General features: G+C 48.2%; 1 protein-coding gene across 1 annotated transcript; it reads left to right on the top strand.

Annotated features, from left to right (window-relative positions):
* The first annotated feature begins 2,526 nt into the window (after positions 1-2,526).
* CKAP4 (cytoskeleton associated protein 4) lies at positions 2,527-10,645 on the top strand. Its single transcript, XM_087767507.1, has 2 exons — positions 2,527-2,943; positions 7,591-10,645. The coding sequence occupies exons 1-2, from the start codon at positions 2,578-2,580 to the stop codon at positions 8,920-8,922; spliced, it is 1,698 nt and encodes a 565-aa protein (XP_087623633.1). The 5' UTR covers positions 2,527-2,577; the 3' UTR covers positions 8,923-10,645.
* Positions 10,646-22,087: the final 11,442 nt, after the last annotated feature.

The following is a 22,087-nucleotide window of genomic DNA, read 5'->3' on the forward strand; positions in this document are numbered from 1 at the left end:
ACGAGACAGAGGAAGGAAGAGAAGCCCGCCGTGTAAGCCTCTTTGGTCTTAATAATTGTGAAAGAAAGGGGCAAGACGGGATCAGCTTACTTTGTTCATTGATCATCTTGCGATGAAACGAAAGGCAGTTTTCAGAAGTGCTTGAGAGTCCATCCTGATACCCTAGCTACTCAGCATGTCTGTCGGATAGGAGGAAGGAGGTGTTAGAAGCTGAGTGGCCGCATTGGTCAGGGAGCTGGACTAGATGAACGTTGTAGGTCCCTTCCAACTGGAACTATTCTATTCTATTCTAACTTCTGTCTGAAACGTGGGTGAGTGTGGGGACAAAGCAGTGGAGAAGATGTTTTAGCATGTTTTTCTTTTTAGGATTCTCCAGTGCAAACTCTGTCACAGGGGACACGTTGTTACAACACTGTCCTAGGTCCAGAATCCTGGGTCCAAGTGCCTCACGGAAGCTGCCGGCAACGTGCGGACTCCACCTGATGGCAAGCTCTCTTCTACTAACTCTGACAGAGCAACTCCCAATGGGCATCTTGCTCTGAATCTTCAGGCAACTCACGAAGCAGAGTTTCTGGACAGGAGAGAAAGTCTTGCTTCCAGTTTCAAAGGGAGCAGTGAACAGGACGTCAGCACAGGGGAGTCAAGAACTGAAGAAGGCCAAGACCCGAAGAAGGCCAAGCAAATACAAGTGCAGTGTACTCCATCAGCTAGTATACGAAAAAGTCTGTATTACTGTTGCCTGCAATGTACCTATTGAGGTTCACAGAAAATATGCCCCAGTCCTTTCTTGTAAAAATTAGGACTCCCTTCCAGAATTGTAACCCGTAGTTAGAAAAATCAGACGCAGTGACGCACCTTGGCCTCGCACTGCGCATGTGTGCACAACTTTACAGAAAAGGCTACAAAAGTCCTTCCCTGTAAGCCATCCGTGATTAAGGGTCTAGACCCAACACATCAAAAAATTCTTTGGCGACCTGGCAGAGCAGTTAGATGTCTATCAGACAATAGTCACTATGTTACCCTGCTCCGTTAGGGCTAAAGGACATAAAAAGAGGTACAATACTGATGCATTCCAGGTGTATTTTTGAAACAGACGGGTTTTTCTGCACGATCACCTGTCCTATGGTCTGGCCCAAAGCGGTAGGCAGACAGCAGAAGGGGACTTATGTTGTATTTTTTTGAGTTCCTACAATCAAGAAAGTACATGGTAACAATTTAAGACACAACTATTTGTTTTCTGAAAAGGGTTTAAACAGCTCTGTGATGCCGGAAATTTTGAGGGATTTTCAAAATTAGTTTTAAAGTTACTCCCATATGCTATCTCCCACCCAAACACCGGTCTCGAGCCCGTCCTCCCCCCCTTTCCACCATGCAGAGGGGTACCCACCCCCCGGCCCTCTACTACCCACGCCCTAAAATCGCAGCGTCAAGCCCACCCGGTTCCCTCACGTACGGATCCTCTCTTACACGACCAGATGCAATTTCTTCCCCCTGATACGACCGCAAATTAACTCAACGCACGGCAGACCCTTTCCTCCGCCAGCGCCTCATCCCTTCGCCTTGCTCGCTCCTGCCCCACTCTCCTTTTCGCGCCGGCATATCCGAATCGGTCAGCTCCCACCTCCCTCCAACCTCACCGGCAGGAGAAAACCAGAGCACGAAGAAGAGGGGGCGGCGGGTCTGCGCCGGGCGCCGGGGCAGGCCTGCCCAGCCCCTCCGCCCCTGCCCCGGGACGCGCTCCGGTGGGAGGATGAACGCAGCGGGCTCACGGCGAGGCGACCGGGGGTGCTCGGAGCGCCCGGGCTCCGCGGGGGCTGCGCTGCCCAGCCCCCAGGCTCTACCCAGGGCGCCCAGTCCTGGGCGGTCCCTGAAACCCACGGGAGTTTGTGTCGCGCCGCTCCTGCCATCAGGGCAGCTGTTGCGTGCCCGAGGGGCCAGCCTGATGCCAAGTCTCCGCTCCGGAGGCACTAGGAACGGGGGCGGGGGAGGCTGCGTACGGAGGAAACAACTTTTCCTCCACGCCTCGCTCCCGGAGCTTGCTGCAATCCATCGGCCGAAATCACAGTCAAGCACAACAGAAGTTGCGGGAGGCGGGAGCCCGCCGCGCTCTGCCACCAAAGCGACACGCGGGACTACAAACCGGCAGCGGGACGGGGCTGGGCTTGGGGACACCGGGGGGCCGGGGGCTGCCGGGGGCAAGGCCCGGCGCGCCCCGCTTCCAGAGCCCCGGGCGCCCCGCTCCCAGAGCCCCGGGCCGGCTCCCGCGGGCCGGCCTGGCTGAGGCGGCCCCGGCCGGCAGCGGGTCTGTCACCCCGCGGCTGGGCGGGGGCGGCCCCTCCGCCCTGCCCGCCGCTCCCCCGGCCCGGGGCCGGGGCCGGGGCCGAGCCCGTGTGCGTGGCGGCTCCCCCCGGCAGGGAGCGGGGCCGTCCCCGTGTGCGTGGCGGCTCCCCGGGGCGGGGGCCGGGGCGGGGCGGGGAGCGCGGCGCTGCCCGGGCCGCCGCCCCCGCCCTCCCTCCCTCTCTGCCTCCCTCGCTCCCGCTGCTCCCGCTCCGCGCACGACGGCGGCGGCGTCCCGCCATGTCGGCCGCCAAGCACCGGGGCCCTAAGGGCGGCAGCCCGCCCGCCGCCGCCGCCGCCAACGAGCGGGGCGCGCAGCCCGGCGGCGCCGAGGAGGCGGCGGCGGCGAAGAAGCCGGCGGCGGCGGCGGCGCACGGCCGGGGCGGCAGGGCCGCCGCGGGGGGCGGGGGGGGCCGCTCCGGCGCTGGCCCCCGCCGCGGCTGGGCGCTGCTGCTGGGCGCCGCGGTGGTGCTGGGCGCCGCGCTGCCCGCCGGCTGGTACGTGCGGCAGCTGCGGGAGGAGGTCGGGCGGAGCGCCCGGGAGAGGGAGGCCTCCGGCCGGCAGCGGCAGGAGCTGGCCGCCACCCTGGACGCCGTGGTGCAGAAGGTAGCGCCGTCGGGGGGCGGGCGGGGCGCCCCGCGGCGCCGCTCGGGCGGCAGGGCGGGCTGGGGCGCGGGGGCCGTCGGGGCGCTCGGCGTTGCTCGGCGGGGCGGGGGGCAGCAGCCGCCCCGGCGGGAGGGCGGGCGGGGGAGTTCACCCCTTAAATAAGCAGCCGCGCGGCGCTCGGGTAGCCCGGCGTGCGGGGAAGCAAACGTGTCCCGTTCGCGCCCCCCCTCCGCGCTCCCTCCGTAAAGATGCTTTCATGGCATCAGAGGGACAAATGGGGCCTGGGCCGCGGTTTTCCCAGCGCCTGCAAACGTGGCCTCGGCAAAGCGAGGCAGCCCCGGCAGGCGGCGCGGAGCGGGGCCGGGCGGGGCGGGGCGGCCCCCGGGACGGCCCGCGGCGGCGGCGGGCGGCTCTGTGCCCGGCTGGCTCTGCCCGGGCTCGGGCGTGAAGCCATTTTATGTAATGCAGTCCGCACGCTTACGCGTTGGCAGAAGCGCAGACCTGCAGTTTCGAGAGCCCGCCGGCGGTAGTGTTATACCGTCGGCTCTTGGAAATCACCGAAAGCCGAGCGTGGCAGATGGGCTGCTCTGTGTCGCCGCGTCGAGCGGGCAGGTGCGCGCGCCAAGGTTGGACGTGGCAGGATCCTGCCTCGACGTCCCCGCGCGCTTCGGGAAACAAAACCCCTGCCAGCCTCACCGAACAGCAGCGGCTGCGCAAGAGACGCCGCTCCTGCCCTGCCCTGCCCTCCACGTTCCCCCGGCTGCCTCCGGCCGTCCGGTGTCCGTGGCAGTCCAGGACTGCGGAAGGGCTGTGAAGCTGTTGGCCAAGGGTGTGGCTCAAACAAAGTGAATGAAATGCTCATTTCTCTTCTTTTTTCACTCAGACCTTGTTAGCCCCCGAGCTAGAGTCTTACGAACGGCACTGTCCATCTGGATATGTCTTAGGGTGCCTAAAACTTTTAAAAAAATGGCGTATGTGAAGGCATACCGTCAACATACAGTCGGGCCTCTGTCTAGGGAGTAGGTAGATTGGTTGGAAAGCAGTATGTACAGTTATGACTGAGTCAGATCAAAGAAAAGGAAATTCTTGTCTCGGCTTGACTGCTTTCTGCACAGTGAGCCGTGCAGATTCCCCGTGTTCCCTGCGAGCGCGGGCCCTGGCCGGTGGTGGGGGGACAGGGCGGTGGGACGGGCGCCGGCGGGGATCCTCCGGCCGTCCTGTGGCCCTGCCGGCAGCCCGGCGGCCTGCGTGCCTGGAGTTTGTAGGGTCGGTCTTGGTGCTTCCTCTCCCTTACGAGGAGGAGGAAAAGGAAAACTCGCATGAGGAGGGGAAAGGGTTGTAAAATGCAGGGCTATGGTGTCGTTTCTGAAGCTCATTTTAAATCCTGGGTTTTTTACTCGCTGATGACTGGGCTGGGATTTGAACTAGCAAGGGTTGTTGTTTTTTCCTAGTTTTTAAGGCATTTTTAGAGACTCTTTGTATGAAGGAAGACGTTGCAGTGGCAGGACATACAGGAGGTATGATTACAATACATGAGTATAGAACCCAGATGTACGTGCAGTATGTAAGCCCTTCCACGCATAGGAATGGGTCCAATTTGCTGCCTCTGTCTCTGTGTCGTTGCAGAAAATCCTAGGTATATGTTACGTGTTCTAGGAGAGAGGTGTATACCAGAAGTTTATAAATAGTTTGTTTCAAAGAGAACTGAAACTATTTGCCTGTATATAGCAGATGGCCGATGTTAGACGTACCTACAGTAATGCAAGAATAAAAGTCGGGGGAAGAGATCCTGCGGAGTTTCGATGTAACCCTTGAAAGCTTTGCTTGCTGTGGTTTGCTGTTCCCTTTACAGAAGAATGTACTTGAGGGAGAGGAGACCAGGCTGTATTTCATTGCTTTACGGAAGCGTAGGGTCCTGCCTTGTACTTTTGGAGTGCCGTCAGCGCAGGCTGCTGTGCAGAACTGGCTTTCCCCTTCGGTCTTTTACTGCAGAGAGCTCCTGTCAGGAGTAAGCATTATATAAACTCATCTGCTTTACACATCAGCAGTAGGAGGAGAAAGGAAATGATGTGGACGTTTAGTCTTTAATATAGCACAATTCTCAGGAAGGCCAAGGTCGTTTGGTGTTTGAACACCAGACAGCATGACCGGTTAGAGAAGACTGAGTTGTTAGCTATAGACATATTTTTATGTGCTATTTATGGTGTTAAACCTTTCAGGGGCTATGGTTTCAAACCTTACCAGCCATGAACACCAAACAGGCAAACTCAGACGTAGGTGCGCACACAAACCAACTGTGTAGTGAATGTGAACTGTTACTTTGAAGTTGTGAGTTTTACCCCTCTCGTGCAAGGGATTCGATTTGGGCCCTGGTGGCTCTTGGTTACGACAGATCAGATTAGAAGCTGGTCTAATCTGAAGATCTCGGTCCATTTTCTTATATCAGAGCTCTCTGATCTTCAAGTGGCTGGCCCAGCTGGAAGTATAGGAGAATAGCTTCAGGTTACACCATGAGCATTGCCCAAATGCAGTGGAGGAGCAGGTATGAAGTACTTCCACTGCAGAGGGGTGGGATCCCTCTCTGTCAAACCTACACCAGTGGAGACCTCCTGGGCCTCTGGAGGGTTCTCCTGGGCGTTTCTGATGTCTTTTCTTAGACTAACATTTGAAGATGGTTAATTGCAAATATGAATTTGGTGATTTAGTTGGAATGTGTCAAAGAAAAATAAATTTTATCATAAGAGGAGGAGGAGGAGAACTTTCTTATGCCTTCCTTCTAGATTTCTGCAGTCCATTTATAGTGATGCAGAAAAAGCTCTCTATGTGGAAAAAATTGGCGTGAATGACAACTAAGACATAATGAAAGTGAGGTTGGTAAAGCAGTGTAATGGCTGGTGTCCTGCTGCAATACATATGGCGGTACTACCTGCTCCCCCCTGCCCCAGCTCATTTCTAGTTTCATATGTGAGCAGTAGAGAATACAAGTACAGGGAATGGAAAGTCATTGCAAACCTTTCTAGATAAGAGGGAGGAAAAGGAAGTCACCTTTACGGGTATTCTTCAAACTGCGGGGATCTGTTGGAGCAAGGGCACATACTGTGGCCAAACTCTGAAATCCTTCCACAGTGTAGACTTCCATGAAAACCAAGGAGGATTTGGCCTGGGATTTAATCTTGCAGAAATACACGTGACTAACTTCATTTCTAATTAGTGAGTCTGTTAGGTCTTTTGAGATGCATTTCTAGGTTCAGAGGCTGACTGGGAACTGCTGGAGCCTCCTTCAGTGAAAAAGGAAAAAAAAAGGAAGCTCTGTGTATTTCTTTCTGAGAACATATAAAATACACTTCCTTCTATTTATAAAATAAAAACACCCCTCCAGCTGTGTATCTAATCAGTAAACATGGCAGCCCATGTGGCATGACTGATTAATATACCCCTCAGACATAGGGAGTAGCATGAGGCAAGGCAACATGTATTACTCAGCACTTGCCATCCTGCCAAAGCCTTGAGGTATTTTCTACATGATGGATTCCTGTTGCAGCCAGTGGGAGTTCTTGCATTGCTTTACAACGTTTAAAAAAATACAACCCACACACGCACAAAAAGATTTCTCCACAGTCTTGAGGCTGATATTCTGCTTGACCTCAAAATTCAGTAATGTGTGCTTCCCCATTGGTGTGCCTGGATCTTCCCTTTAAATGTGAGAGTAAATGAATGAGGTGGCCACTCTCCCCTTGACCTTTTCCCTCTTGCTGCTACTAAAACCAACTGTAGTTTTTGTAATTGGGAAGCTTAATAGCATGCCTGACCTGGTGGTAACAAGTTTCTGTACTAACCTGAGCTAGATGCAAGTCAGTCCATTTGGTGGCTGCTATGGCTTTGCTCTCTGCCTGTGTCCATACATGTGCCCCTGTTCACTGAAAGCATGTGGGTGTACGCATGTGTGTGAATAATGAGCTACTAAGTATTTAGAACATTAAAGCCTTTCTATGGGTTTTTATCTTAAAAAATAGTTAACAAGAAAAATCTGTGTCTCCATTGGTGTTGAGGAGCAGCAAAATGTCATGATTACTACACCCGTTCCTCAGCCATTCCCAGCTTCCCTTTCCCCCTAATTTTTCCTGTTACTCTTTCTTGTCTGCTTTGAAACTTCTTTGACGTTCTGGAATTGGCCTTGGGTCTGATTGCCTGCTAAAGTTTAATCCCAGCCTTTCTGTATTCAGAAGCTGATGCCAGATGTTCTTTAGGGTTTTTTTTTCCCCTCCCTTTTCTCCCTTACGGACTTGTGGCCCATAGAACCAGGAATCATATAGGGGAAGGATGGCTCAGGGGTCTGGATGCAAACTCTGGAGACTGGACTTTGATTTTCACTGCCACGGATTTACTGGATCATCTGTTGCAGGTCAGTGAGGCCAGGGATCCTCAGCAGCAGATGTATGTATCTATAGAGCTGTAAGGCTCTAGATGCTGGGCTTTTTGTGCCTCCCGTATCTGCATGCCATAGGGTCACCTCAGGTAGGGAACGTCAAGGATTGCAAGGTGATCATTTCATATGGTAACAAGGGCCATAAGGATCTTAGACACAATGGGTAAGGATGTAGGTAAGGATGCAATTGTAAATATTAACCGTGTGGATTTCTGTTTTAGGTGCGTTCCCTTCAAGCCACATTTGGAGAGTTTGAATCCATGATGAAAATTGCTCAGCAGAAGCAGGAGGTTACTGAGAAGGCTGTTAAACAAGGGGAGAGTGAAATAAACCGGATCAGTGAAGTGCTTCAGAAGCTGCAAAATGAAATTTTGAAAGACTTGTCTGACGGCATCCACATGGTGAAGGATGCAAGGGAACGAGACTTCACATCTCTGGAAAACACAGTGGAAGAGAGACTAACAGAGCTAACCAAGTCTATAAATGATAACATTGCTGTATTCACTGAAGTCCAGCAAAGGAGCCAAGATGAAATCAACAATATGAAAGCAAAGGTTGAGTCACTAGAAGAGGCAGATGCGTATAAACATGAAATTAAGGTGCTAAAAGATGCTTTTGATGAGATGCAAGCATCCATGAAAACCAAAGAGAAGGACATAGAGACCTTGAAGAGTACAATAGACTCCATGGAGTCTGATGTGTATACTGAAGTGAAAGAGCTAGTCAACCTCAAACAAGAACATGAGAAATTCAAAGAGGCTGCGGACACCGAACACCTTTCATTAAAAGCTTTACAAGAGAAAGTTCTGAGAGCTGAGGAGTCTATTACGCAGCTCCCTGGTGACATTAAAAGACTCGATGAAGATTTACTGCAAGTTAAAGCTGACCTCAACAAATGGGAAGAAAATGAACTCTTCAGAAAAGCATTAGAAACTTTTGGGAAGAACAGTGAAGGACTGGAGTCTCGATTGAGACACATAGAAGACAGCCTGGAGTCTCTAACTTCTGTTGCTGCTCAAAACAGTGAAAAGTTGCAGTCTTTCCTTTCTAAGGAGGCAGAATACGAGAACAAGCTCAGTAGCCTAGAACAAAGCATTACTGCTCTTCAGGGCATCTCAGATATGGACGTAACTTCAGTCACAGACGTTCTGAAAAATCTTGGTGAATCGCAGACCTCGCTGTACAATGACGTGGAAAACTTGAGGAGAAGCATCAGTGACCTGCCATCCTCTGGTGCTCTTCAGGATGTCCAGAAGCAAATTAGTACTTTGTTGGATCAAGGAAGTCTTCAGACAGATCAGGCACATTCTCAAGGCTATCTTGAAAAATTTTCTTCTGTGGAAGGCTCTGTAGATGAACTGAGATCTTCTGTCAGCCAGGTTGATTCCGATTTGAAAATGATAAGAACTGCAGTGGATAGTTTAGTCTCCTACTCGGTGAAAATTGAAAATAATGAGAACAACCTGGAGTCTGTGAAGAGCTCAATAGATGACCTGAGGAATGATCTGGAAAGGTTGTTTGTGAAAGTAGAAAAAATACATGAAAAAGTTTAGGCAGCAATGCTCCTTGTGCAGATAATGGATTAAGGAGAATAGCTTTTGTATGCCCAGTTTTTTACTCTTTTTAAACGCAATTTGATACCTCCAAAGAGAATAAGAATACTTTAATAATAGAGACAGTTCTGCTTATTTCTTTAATTTCTCTTTTGTGTAGTGTTTTTTTTTTTTAAATTTTGTTTTCAGAAAACATGAGTTTAGTTGGGGGTTGAGTTTCTAAGGGCTCATCTTCTCTATAAAGTTGTACCGCTGTAGCTGCAGTGGTGTAACTAAGGCACTACAGCCTCGTTAGCATGCGCACGTATTCAATGGCATGAAGGTGTTTCACACTATGACACTAGATATCCCACACAGAAGGGCTACAGCTGTTCTGATACAAACACACTGAGAATTTTACTGGTATGTTCTGGTTTAAGAAACAAATGAACAAAACTACACCTCTATCTTAAACTGTTTAGACCGGTAAACTTAAGTGTGGACCAGGTTTGAAGCAACTCATCCTTTTCTGCAGTTTGGGACTCGGCCGTGTGGTCAGTTTACCAGGTGTCAGTTGAGCTGTAGTATATTTCTGCGAGTCCTTAATCTGCACCAAGCAAGGGGTTAGCTGAACCCCCTGAAAGGAAGGTTTGAGGTAAGCGGCACTGCTTGGGGCTAAGACCTAAGAGAGGTGTTCCACCATGTGGCTGGAAAGATTCATTCTTTATGATCACAGGCTGCTTTGCCATCATCTTCAGCTGCTGGTGTAGAAGACCAGTGCTTTGAAGGGACATCTGAATGATGGGATTAGTTTCAAGAAAGTACAGTATTATTTTTGTCATAGCTGTGTCTTTCCTGGAAAGGCCTAATTTGTCTGTGATACAGGATTTTCTGTAAAAATGATTGCAAATTTGCATAAGGAAAAAGATGGACTAAAATTGCACCTCTTGTGTTCCATGTATAGCAAGCATGCTAACGACAGTAGTACACTCCAAAACACACAAGGGGGAAAATCACCATGAAATCAGCAGAATTGCTTCTAAGGTGTATACATTTCCAAGTTTTCACACAGCTGACAGTGACCTGAACTGTTGTTACATATTCAGGACTTGGTGCCTGATTCTTGTCACCGTTGTTGTCACCGGGTGTCTGCCTGGGGCACTGGTAGCAAAGGATCCTTCTAGGAACTGGCTGAGGAAACAGTGTCATAATTCTCAAGATGCTCATTTAAAAACCACTTTCTCATGGAGCTTTCTTGGTTTTCTGTCTTTTTGGAAAGGATTTCTAATATCCCTCTATTTCAAGTTTACTTTTGAACTTTATCCAAAGATTTGGTAACGGGGTCTGCACGCGGATACCTTGGAAATAGGTCGTGCGCACCATGCCCACCTCAGCCTGCACTAGCCAGATCCGTGGCTACGTTAGAAGAATAATTCCTAGAAACAGCACCTCCCAGAAGCGGTGTGCTTGTGGGAACAGCGCAGGTGAAAAGGAGTTCTCCTCAGTAAATAAGATACTGAACCATATCTAGTGTTGTTCCCACTGTAAACAGGAAAGAATTGCTGGCAGAGAAGGAGGGACCCACAGCATTAAGGTAACCGTTGTCACTGTTGGAACTGCACTGTTCTTTGTTGACTTATCAAGTTCTTGAACAATGTTGTTAGGTTACTGTGAAATGAACTGTATGGCTTATTCGCGGTATTTTTAATACATAATAAACATTGGGAATATTCTTTGCACCTTTTTTTTGATTGCTGCTTACTTAACGTTGTGTTTCCCGGGATGCTTCCAGTGGGATACAGGAAGGGGCTTGGGGGAAGAACCAGCCCTATACTTGTTCTCAGCTTTCATAGGGAACACGGAGGCAGTCGTACCTGTTGTGGTTACAGAGGAACTCTTGAAAACAGGATTTGAGTCAGATCAATGCCGTGGTGTTGACCACCAAGCTCAGAAGCCCACGATGATAGTTGTGAGGTGTGAAATACGTGATTTATGCAATGAATGTCAGACACCACCAGCAATGCCTTGGTAAGACTTTCACAATGTCCAAAGCATGTAGAACAGGAATAATGTACAGAAAGGATCATACAGTCCTTTCAAAGTGGCTGCTCCTTTTGCATAGCTTTGAATGCTGGATTGCAAGGCCCATAAACTCATACCATCTTCCTGATGGACGCCTGGCTTTCAGAAGTTTGGAAAAGGGTCATTTCAGGAGTATGGGCATCATCATGTCCTGGCAATTCCCAAGGCCAAATTCATAGAGGTAGGTAATCCCTGTTATTAGACTACCTATGTGTTCAACACAAGAGGTGAGTACCCAAGCCCTTCCATCTAAAAGAGATTTGACATAACCTGTTGACTGGAAGCTGGCCACAAGCATGGCTTTAAAGGGTAGTAGCTACGTGATGAAGGAACTTAAAGAGGCTGTAAAGCCAGCAGTGCAGCTGGGCCAAACTGGATGTCAAAGATTGAATGAAAAATTACTAGTTATGCTTCTAGTAACTTAAATTCTATGTCAAACTATTGAAACGACTTATTTCTCTAAATAAAAAGAATTCTCCATAAATAATAATGTGGCTGGAGGCAGGCACGGCAGCAAGGATCCCTTGGTGGGCTGGAGGTTCAGCTTTTCTATGTGGCTTGAGGGCCTCATCGAACACAAACACTTCCTAATTCCCTCACAAATGCTCACAGAGCACACCCCGTCCCGCTGCTGCTCTTGGCGGTTGTTTTTAGACTTTGCAATAAAAGCAGCGGAGAAGGACTCAAGCAAGACATAGTCTATGCTGCCAATGTTCTTTTACATTCTTAGTAGTTCATCAATAACGTGCTGTTGCAGTAACAAATTTCAATGGAAACTGTCCACCTGGTTGATGAGGTATTGATCGAGCCAGTTGGTTAACATTTGTCTTCATTTTCAGCTCTCATCTTATAGACGGGGAAGCTGTTACGCCAAGGCGCTGTGGACTTGATCGCACTGGAAAGGGCTTGCCCAAACGCCGGCGCTGGCAAACGTGGTGGGGATACATCTTGTGCTGCTGCAGGAACTTCTCCCAGGAGGGCTTCGACCACTGCCTCAAGTGAAATAACCTGTAACAGCAAGCAGAGTTTCTGGCGGCCTAAATGCGCGTGTTAGGGGTTTTATTAAAACACGGATCAGCGATTTTGTCTTTTCACCTTCTTATTTGACGTGACTCAGCTAGTAGTGTGAAGAGAGCTGCAAAGGAATGAAACGACTCCAGGAAAAAAGGCTTTCTGAGATGCACAAAGACGGCAACAGCCGAAACCCGCGCCTTTGCCGCTGCGGCAGGGCGGGGGCGGGCGGGGGCCCGGGCTGCGGGGCGCGCTGCGGGCGGGCGGGCGGGCGGCAGCGCTGCCGGCGGCGGCGGCGGGCGCCCTCCGGTGGCGGCGGCGCGGGGCGGCAGGCGGCGCGGCTCGGGGAGGGCTGTGCGCCTGCCTGCCCCTCCCTCCGTCCGTCTGTCCGTCCGCCCGTCCGTCCGACCCGCTGGAACTCCTTCCCCGGGCAGGGGGCGGGAAGGTGCCCAGCCTGGCGCCTCCTGCTTGCAAAGGCCGGCCGCCAGCTCCGCCCCCCCCAGCTCCCTCCCCCGGGTCCCACAGCGGCATCTGCTCGTGTGCCCTGCTTAATACCCTCCTTCTGTGGTAACACCCCCCTGAAAAAACCTTCTTCATCCAGTGCTGGGCTGGTTCTAGAAGCAACTGCTCCTTACTCGGCGCAGTTCAGCCATTTGGCTAAGAACTGGTCCCTGGCCCGTTCGTTGTGTCATCAGCTGCTCAGTGAGTAGATGTTTAGGGAGGGGGAAGCTGTGGCTGGTTTGGTTTTGGTTTTAATACCAGCTGTATATGATATTTAGCACCGTGAGATGCTAATCCTCGGTGGTCCTCTGCGTGCTCGTACATTGCTGCTACCCTGCCCTTCCTGCGAGCATTTCAGTCATCGTCGGCCTCCGCCAACCATGAGCAGGTATTCACGGATATCAGAGACGCAGAGTCAGAATATTTACACGCAGGGCTTTATCGACACGTATTTGTAAATCCTGGCATGAGATGGTCAAAAAGCATACAAAGCAAATCCCTTTCCCAAGAAGCCCTTTGGCCTAACACTGACCAAGGATGCTCAAAGAGCAATTCTACTTTGGAAACCAAAGCAAAAAGTATATTTTCTGCTTGCTCAAATAGCAAAACCTTTCCAGAATCTCTAATATACAATATTTTGCAAGCTCCCAATATAATATATCTTCTCAGGAGTCAATGCTTGCTCATGCACGGAGAAAGGGAACTCAGAAATCTCTTTATAAGAGCAGAGCCTGATGATTTGCATTTATAATGCAAATACTAAACCCCGGAGCTATTCGGAGTTAATGCAGCATCGCAGTTGTAGCCTGCTAGACCTCAGACAGAGAGATCCCTGAACTCTGCTTTTTTTTTTTTTTTTTTAATATTGGAGCTTATGTAGCAGGTGTTTCTTTGGCTGATACGGATATACAAATAATGCATCTCAAAATCTTTTCCAAGACGATGCTATCTAGATGCTCAGCTTAGCATTGGAGGACAAATGTTTTCTCAAGTGATTCCAATTTCACTGTGAGAGGAATAAAAGCCAAAGAAGCAATTGCTCATTTTGCTAAATATCCTGTTTAGAAAAAAATAGTTTAGACGAAATACTTACTACCCAGTTAACTCCTGTGCCCCACCCTGGTGTCCATCCATAATTCTAGAGGAAGAAGCTAGTTCAAATAAAGCCGGCTTTGTTCCACTCAGAAAGATTTTCCTTTGGCACTCTAGATGTAAATATGTCACATTCCTGTGGATAATCCTTTCCTGTCAATGCTGCTTATGTTGGGACTGGGATGGAGTCCTAGAGTTATGAGTAAGGATGGAAAACATAACAAACGGAGAAAGAATCAGGGTTACCTCGAAACTCTCTTTCAATTTTTTTTTAGTGCTCTGACTTTCAGACAAAACTCTGATAATGTTTTCTTTTCCCCTCCTTTCTCCCTTTTTGCCAAACTTCCCATCAATATATACATGCCAGGGGGGTGCAGAATGTGATGTTTAAATATTATTTGCTTTACAGTAATAATTTGAAGCCACAAGCAAAAACAGGGCTTGAGATGATAGCCATTGCAGAGCCACCTGTTTAGAGAGAGCACTGCAAGAGACACACTCTAAACAAATGATTTGACATCCCCACTAGTGGCAGGTTAAAAACAAAACATTGCCGTTCCCAGAGTGTGTTGGGACAGTTCACACTTTGGTGTCACTCAGGCCAAAAAAACTTTCCGTCAAGTACTTCCCTGCCCTGGAAACTCAAAACGCTCTGCACAAGGGAGCGGGATCCAACCTACAAGGTGGTCTGCCTGGGAGCCAGCGACCCGGGAAGGGCAGCAGGCTACCTCCGAGCTGCGCAGCCTGGGAAGCCTCCCTTGGACGACCTTTGTGGACTGCTCGAAGCCTGTAAATTGAAAACAGTGAGGACTTAAAGAAAATTTCCAATCAGATGGGAAACTTAGAAGTTATGGAGAGATAAGGGTCCTGACCCAGATCCCACTGAAGTCAGTAGCTGCACTCCCATTTCCTCTCCTGGTACAAAATCAAGGCCAAAGCACTTTGCCCAAAGCTACACTGAAAACACGTAATACAGCCAGCAATGATTTCCAGTACCTAAAGCTCCAAAAACCCTCTCCTTTCCTTCGAGTGCATCAGAGCTGTTTACCAGAACACCTAACAGCTAACAGATCTTCCCATGCTGAGCAAGCCTTTCCTTTTTGAAGTCCCCTTCTCAAGGTCTGGACACAGCAGCATAAGAACATTATCAAAGGAGGTAGTACAGGCTTGTATGGTTTATGGTTTAAACACACTTGGTTTATGGTGTTGGGGAAGCAGGCTGGGCCTCAGGGTGTATTTACTAGCTATTTCTGTTCACAAGATTGCAAACATTAACAGTATAGACAGGCCAATGCTCATCATTAAGCTCCAGAGTAAACACCTGAGTGAAGGACAGCTTCTGCCTGGAGTTTCAGGCAGAGCAGCTACGCTGGTACACATTCAGCTGATGCCTTCAGAGATCCCATCACAACCCTCAGAGCTAGGAAAAAAAGGGACATTGACTGATCTGAATGTAGCACCCTGAGTGAATGAAGCTGTTGTTATTCCTACGTCATGCGTATAACGCCATCGCCCAGAGGTTCAAACCCTATCCCAACAGGCGCTGGATGAGAAGGCTTATTTAGGCACCTGTCCACTGGAATGCTCTGGGCACCTAACCGCTCTCCCAATGGCATATTTTGTAGGATTAAATGTGGACTTCAAGCACCCCATTCTTACAATTTTTGCCTCATCCCCGTACCAGATTCCTAACATCGTACATTCAGGTCTGAAGACGGCATTGTTCTTAGCACTTTCATTAAGTATTACACATTCTTAGGATGGTTTCTAAGAGGGAAAAACCCTCAGTTCTGTCTAATGTGTTTAACACTTAAAAATAAGACACGCAAGAAAAAGAGCAGCTTTTCCATTCAGGAAGGAGATATTTGTATTGCTAAAACTAGCCCTACTAAGCTTTCGTGAACATGAGATTGATGGAAGGATAATTAACATTTGCTGGAGTCTGAATCCTTATAGATAATTAACTGAGGTGATAATAACCTCTTAGACCCATGAAAAATACCTCTGCACTTGAATGTGTTCCATGATCAAACTGCATTGCAGCATCCCAGAAGAATGTCACAGCCTTCCAGTGACTGCAGGTTGGTGGCACGACTGGAAAAAGCCCTATGCCTCCTCCTTAAGTCATTGGGGTTTTAAAGCTGCAGCAGCTGTAGAGACAGCAGGATGACTGCTCATGGCCTCCTTTGGGCTCAGGGGAACCTCCTTGGATTAAGTCAGGCCAGGACATCGCAGAGCCTTCAGAGTGTATTATCACACATGCACTTTTGGGTTATCCTGTAACAACACGGGGAAGAATTCAGCTGTGGAGCTGTAGGAAGTGAGGGTGCAGGCTACATTTGTCCTTTGTGTCATGGTTCCCTCCCTCCACTGTATGGTCATGTAAGAGCCTACCTGCTCAAAGGAGCTGATCAACCAAAGACAGCAGAGTGACAAAGACGAGGTGTGCTAAAGCAATGTGGCACACGGCAGAGAGATCAACCAGTCCAGGCGGCTGGTGGCACCCACTGCGCCTGTTACATTTTTATAATGTTAACTTTTAGGTGTTTCTGCACCTTCCCTTCTCTGTCTTCTGTGGGATTGCATCTTTCATGGGATATGATCCGAGGCCCACGGACACTGACAGATCCTTCTCTGTTGATTACCACAGTCATGGGATCAGTTGCGTGTGGGAAGGGGATAGGGGAAGGTGAAGAATTCCCTTACAAAGCAAAATTTGCAAGGACCAAAGAGAATAGATACCTACTGCTTTCCAGCCTCCAGCCCCCTCACATATTTTCCAGGGCTTGGGGAGCTTTGTTAGTTTATAACTTTTTCCAGGGCAAAGAATCTTCTGTTTCTTCTGTCCATACTTTCAGTATGGACAGGGAATACTTATAATGCAGTTGGCAATACGTAGTGGTATTATTTGTTAAATACAACCCTCAAAAATAGTTTTTGCTTCAGGGCACGGAAGAAGATCAAGGACTTTAAGCATTGCAACTAAGTGCTCCAGGAGTGCTGGCAGCTCCATAATGCAAGACAGAAATCACGTGTTTGAACTTTCTAGAATTAGTGCATTTTCACCGAAGTCCACAGGAATCACCAAGGGTTAGGTGAGGGGCTGTATTTAGATTTCAGTCATTTGTTCATCTGGTTTGGGGGATCACTACTCACATGTACTCTTGCTGTTGTAGTAGAAGCTCCGCAAATACTTTTGGCAGAGAAATATGTGTCTCATATTAATGTCTTAGGGTCATGCCCCTTGCAGCATGCATGCTGGCTCTCTGCTTAACACGGCTCAGTGATGCAGCTCTTGTACATGTGAAGGTCTGTCCCCAAACCTCAAACTGCTGGATAAAAGGCTTCATCTATCCAAGAGTCCTACTACATTGTCCCTTGTTCAGATCCTGATTTGCCTTCACTTGCCTTCACAAAGCTTTTCAGTTTCCTTACGTTTGCTATTTCGTATTCATTAGAACTGGTATAATTTACTACTTTACCTCTAAAATTAATTCAGTAACAAGAGCTGCTGTTTCAAATGGCTGCACAGAGCTAAATCCCTGTTTGTGAAAGTATTTGAACTATAAAAAGAAGCACATCTATTAAAAAGAGGTTTTGGAGTGCTCTTTATTGTTCCTTTCAGTTTCTCTCTTGTTACCGTAACAGCAAGTTATCCTCCTCTTGAAGAGCAATGAAATAAATCTAAGTGCTTACAATCTTCACTGCACAATCCAAGTTCAAGACGAGATGTGCTTTCTTGCATTGGCAAAAAAGAAGCGAACTAAGAAAAGATGCACTGTAGCAAGTGAAGTTCAGTGTTTGCATTTTTGTCTGAACTATTAGAAGCAGCCAGGTAGTTAATACAGCCCTGATTTCAGCGTTTCCTGGACGAAATTTGGAGATAAGTTTGTCTCAGGATGATGGCTGAGGCTATTGATCTGCACTGGATTCCTGCAAAAAGGAATCACGAATGCAACAAGCGAACGCGCGGCGCCACGTTCTTCAGTGAATCCAGCCGACCTCAATACCGTTGCCTGCAAAAGGGAAGGGAGTTTCGGAGGGTGCAGCTATACCGTATCTTGAGTGTGAGCCCAAACTTCATTCACGCCTTAACCATTTGGAAAAAAGCCTGTGCTGGGGAGTGGGGTTTACAATGTACTTGAGCAGAGGAGCTCCTTTCCTTCCCTCCCTTCTAGTCTGCAACCAAGAAGCAGAAGCAGAGATTTACTGTGGGTTCATGCAGGCAAAGGGGGCTTGGGGGCTCAGGCTAGCAGCTCTCTCTCCCACCAGCACAGCCAAAACTCCCAGCCCCAATTCAAAGTGCTTACGTCCCTCTGAAGTTTGTACTGAGTGAAGATAAACACATCCTGAAGTGCTTTGTTAATACCACAGGGATGGGCTTGACACAGGGACCTGGTTTGAGAGAGGAGTTCTCCACTCCAAATGAAAAAAATCTAGTCACTAGGTGATTTATTAGTCCCTCTTCAATGATACTTTTGTTTTAAGAGGGCTTCTGTTACCCTCTGCTGATTGGAATTTTTCATTTTTGTTGGAGAAGTATTGCTCCTTGACTTGAAAAATGACTTCCAGTGAGCAGTAAATGCTGCGGGCCTCATCCTGTGGCTTTGGGCATGACAGCTTACCACCGCTCACTTTGGCACAGGATCCTTGCCATTCTTTCCCTGTTTTCTTTTTCTTGCCTTATGCCTTACACGTGTTTGTAATTACCCTTTTTAAAAAAAAAAAAAAAAAAAGTTGCCTTGTTACATCTCCCTCTGTTCCAGGCTGTCAGCTATGGGTTTCCCCATATTTAAGTCCCAGGCATTCCTCATCAATGCGCTTGCTGAAATGCTTTTACACGGGAGAAATCCTTTTCCCACATTGCTTCCAGTACAGTAAGGCAGAGCGAGTCCTTGCAGTTAAGGAAAATTCCCTCTGGGGAAAAAGCCTAAGTAAAGTGAAAGACTCAAGACCACCAAATAACTTGCTTTCAAAAATAACGGCAACATTTAAGGTGTGGCTGAAATTCTTCTTGTACGTTCTGATCTCAGATGTTATATGCACATTTCTGACAATGAAACCTCTGGCTGGCTGTATTTTTGTCTCCTTTGCAGTTATCAAGGAAAGAGTTCGGGTGTTTTGGCAGATCTCTACTGCAGGTTCTTCCAGTAGGTTTATTCAAAATGACTGTTTTCTTTACTATGAGTCCTGATCTTGTGGAGAATCTTAGAGCTTCCTGTGCTTCCACCGCAATATTGCTCTATCTTTTATTAACCCTTGGCAGGGAACCGTGGGGTCTGTCTGTTCTTTCCCTGCCTTCTCCTGCTCTTTTCATTAGGAGTATTTGTTACAGACAAACACTATTTCAAGGCCGTTCAACTCAATTTACTCTTTTCAAGGTCAAAATGAAACCAGTTTAAAGTAGCTTTTTTACTTATCTAAGAAACTCCTGCATACTTACAAATGAGAGGAAAATTACACATTGTTATGATGCTTTAATGATGTTAAATGTCTAAATGTGAGTAAGCAGCTGTGTGGGAGGCCTCCCCACCGAAGCCCCTAATTCTGCAGCTTGCTTTCTTGAGTCCCTTCTCATCATTCTGGCAGGGTGAATGTACTTTAAAGTGAAAACAATTCCATTGTTTCCAAAGTGAAAACGATTCCAAATCAGTCAAGAACTTGCATTACTTAAGATGCTGTGTAGAACAGGTCTGGTAGCGCCCATCTTTGGGCTAAACATGTTAATTAACTGCCTTTTGCTGTCCCATATCCCATACTGTCCTCAAACTGGGGCTGAATTTCCCATTTGCTGCCCTAACGATGCGTAGGGAGGCTGGCTGCTGTTGACCAGGCTTTCTGTGGTGATTGAAGAGATCGCATGAGTAATTCACACACCATTTGCTAAAGTGCATGTGGATCTCTGAAGAAGAACATTTATCCTTTTTTATAAATATTGTATAATTATAAATATGTACAAGTCTTCCCAAATGCAAAGATATATTGCTGTTATCTTTCTAGCTGATTTGCCTGTACAGATTTGGACAGATCTGCAACACTGATAATATCTTCTGACAGTGCCTGAAATTCTCCTTATATTTCCTTATATCCTTACATAGGATAATGGGAGTTGTGCCTGGGGATTCTTCCACAGCCTCCAGCTCAGGTTCTCCAATAGCAATGAGCAAGTACTTGGTCCTGTGGGAGTAACAGTGCATCTTGCTTCATGCAAGATTTAGACTTCAGCTTTGTGCTGAGACTTCTTCAAAGGCGGCCAGGAAGAGCAAGGCTGCCAAACCCCACTGCAACCCTAATGGGATTCAGTCATCCAGTTCCCTGAGGCTGCTGTGCAAATCCCACTCTCAGCTCCATATCTTGCTAATTGCATAATGTTCACACCCCCACGCTGTAGCCTGGCTAGCGTCAGTCCCTAGGAGGCAACTTGTCTTTGGCTGTCTTTTAAAGAGCTGCAATTTAGTTGATGTGGCCAAAGAAAACACAGGAAACACATCAGAGTAAAGAAGGAAACCAAGAGAAAATCAGATAACAACACTCATCCTCAGCATCGCCTTGAAAGAAATGAGTTAGTTGTAGAGAACAGAAGGAGCAGCCACCAACTAAATAGGTCAGGTTACCAGCATGCGGCTATTTAGACAGCGATAGTAGGAATGGTGATCAGATATGCAAAGCTTTTGAGATGCAGATTTAAATTCCCCTGGTCAATGGCATTGCTCCAGATGTTCTCTAATGTAATGGGACAAAATTTTTCCACTGTAATCCTGCTTTCTCCTCCAGGTTTCACTGACCATAAACTTCTCATTAGTGCCCTTAACATGAGGCACAAATGTCTTCAAACTAACACCTGCTGCATCTATTTTTATAAGCCAAGGGACTGGCTGGTTCCACAGGGGATTCAAGAATAAAACGTATTTAGCAGCCACAAAGGCTTTCCATTAACTTTATGTTTCTTTTCCTTTCGAAACTTGGGACTATATAGCCTATATGTGCCACCTGCCGCTGTTCCTTTTTTGACGTAAACCTCTCTTTGTTTTGCTCCTTTAAACTCGGTGCCAGATTCTGCTCGCACTTGTGCCCATGTAGATCCAAAATAACTCCTTGGATGCTAATGATGCAATTCCAGGCTCTCCCTGGGGTAACTGAGAATAGGAGCTGGCCCTTGTCGGTTCAAATTTACCGTTGACGCAACTTCAGTGAGGGTGAAGGAGCTGCCATGAGGATATTTTGGCCTCACCACCTCATGACACTGTTTCCTGCAGGCTGCAAACAGTTGCAGGGTTGTCCAGCCAAACGTGGTGAGTGCAGCGGGTCACATAAAGCTCTGGAGCTAAACTGGGTCAGTGGAGGCATGACAGACCACATCAGCTACAGTGGCCCGCGTTATTTATGTGGAGGAAGAAAAATATGTGCGGGTGCATCTGCCCAAACCTGTAACTGGAAGTAACAGAGGCGAGGGGAATTGCCTGCTCCGCTCTCTCATCAGAGATCCTCGATAATAACCCCCGACGGAGAGAGCCTCTTCCTGGGCAGCTGCGGATTTAATTTCGGTCTTTGTCCAGCCCAAGCAGCTCAGATCTCTAAAGAAGTGGATTTTCTATACAACAGGGGTGGGATGCACCGAAGCGTGAGGAGGAGGCGGGACACCAGGTGTCTATGAATGAGCTAACGAGGAGCCCGAAATGCCTCCGTATCCCTCCCCTGCCCCCTTGTTCTGCCCTTGGACGGAGCAGCACAATGAATCAGTATTAGCCCCGGCGCAGCTGCAAGAGGTCAGGCCCTGCATTTTTGTACGGGCGTCTTTAATTTAGGCTCCTCAGGGACTCATTTTTCAATCGACAAGAGGGCTAATGCTCGGGCTATCAGGGGAAATGACATCAGTCGGTGAGAGGACAGGCGTTTAAGAAAGACAGCTTGTACTTTAACCTCTCCTACCACACCCTCAGTGTGATGCTTAGGTAGCCTTTTCTCCCTTGGACTCTTTTTAATAGCCTGTATAAAGTCAATAGCTCAAATCTGTTTACCTATTCTGCCATTGCTTTTCAGGAACACAAAACTTAAGGAATAGGGAATTGTTTTGGCGGCATTCAGTGCAAGGTTAAGCCCAGAGGCACAAAGTCTGACAGTAAGAGGCAGAGAGAGATGTGTGCTTTTTGCTAACTGCCTCTTAGTGAGAGTTAAGATTATCTTCATTCTGGTCTACTCTCCCGACCGCTAAATATTAAGCCCTTTTGATTGGCTCTGATGCTCTACGATGCTGCCTGCTACTTGCACACTATTATTTTCTACCAAATTTTGTTGACACGGCCTGTGTTATTAACCGCAAGCTATTTCTCCAGGGAAAATCAGGTTGTCCAGCCAACCCACAAGGAAGAAAAGGGATGCCTCATGCACATGGAGCATGACCCGTCTGTCTCCAGTCTCTGGACAATTAACAAGGAGCATTAATGAACTACTGGAGGGCGCAGCCCTTCCTGGCTGGAATGGTGGTGGCTGTGATGGCGGC

Source organism: Nipponia nippon, unplaced genomic scaffold, assembly GCF_047370975.1.
Source record: "Nipponia nippon isolate SJK-2023a ecotype South Korea unplaced genomic scaffold, ASM4737097v1 scaffold_3, whole genome shotgun sequence".
In the NCBI taxonomy this organism is placed as follows: domain Eukaryota; kingdom Metazoa; phylum Chordata; class Aves; order Pelecaniformes; family Threskiornithidae; genus Nipponia; species Nipponia nippon.

Coding starts and splice junctions, on each gene's coding strand:
- CKAP4 (XM_087767507.1), top strand. CDS start 2,578: ATGTCGGCCGCCAAGCACCGGGGCCCTAAGGGCGGCAGCCCGCCCGCC. Junction 2,944..7,590: donor TGGACGCCGTGGTGCAGAAG/GTAGCGCCGTCG, acceptor TTTCTGTTTTAG/GTGCGTTCCCTTCAAGCCAC.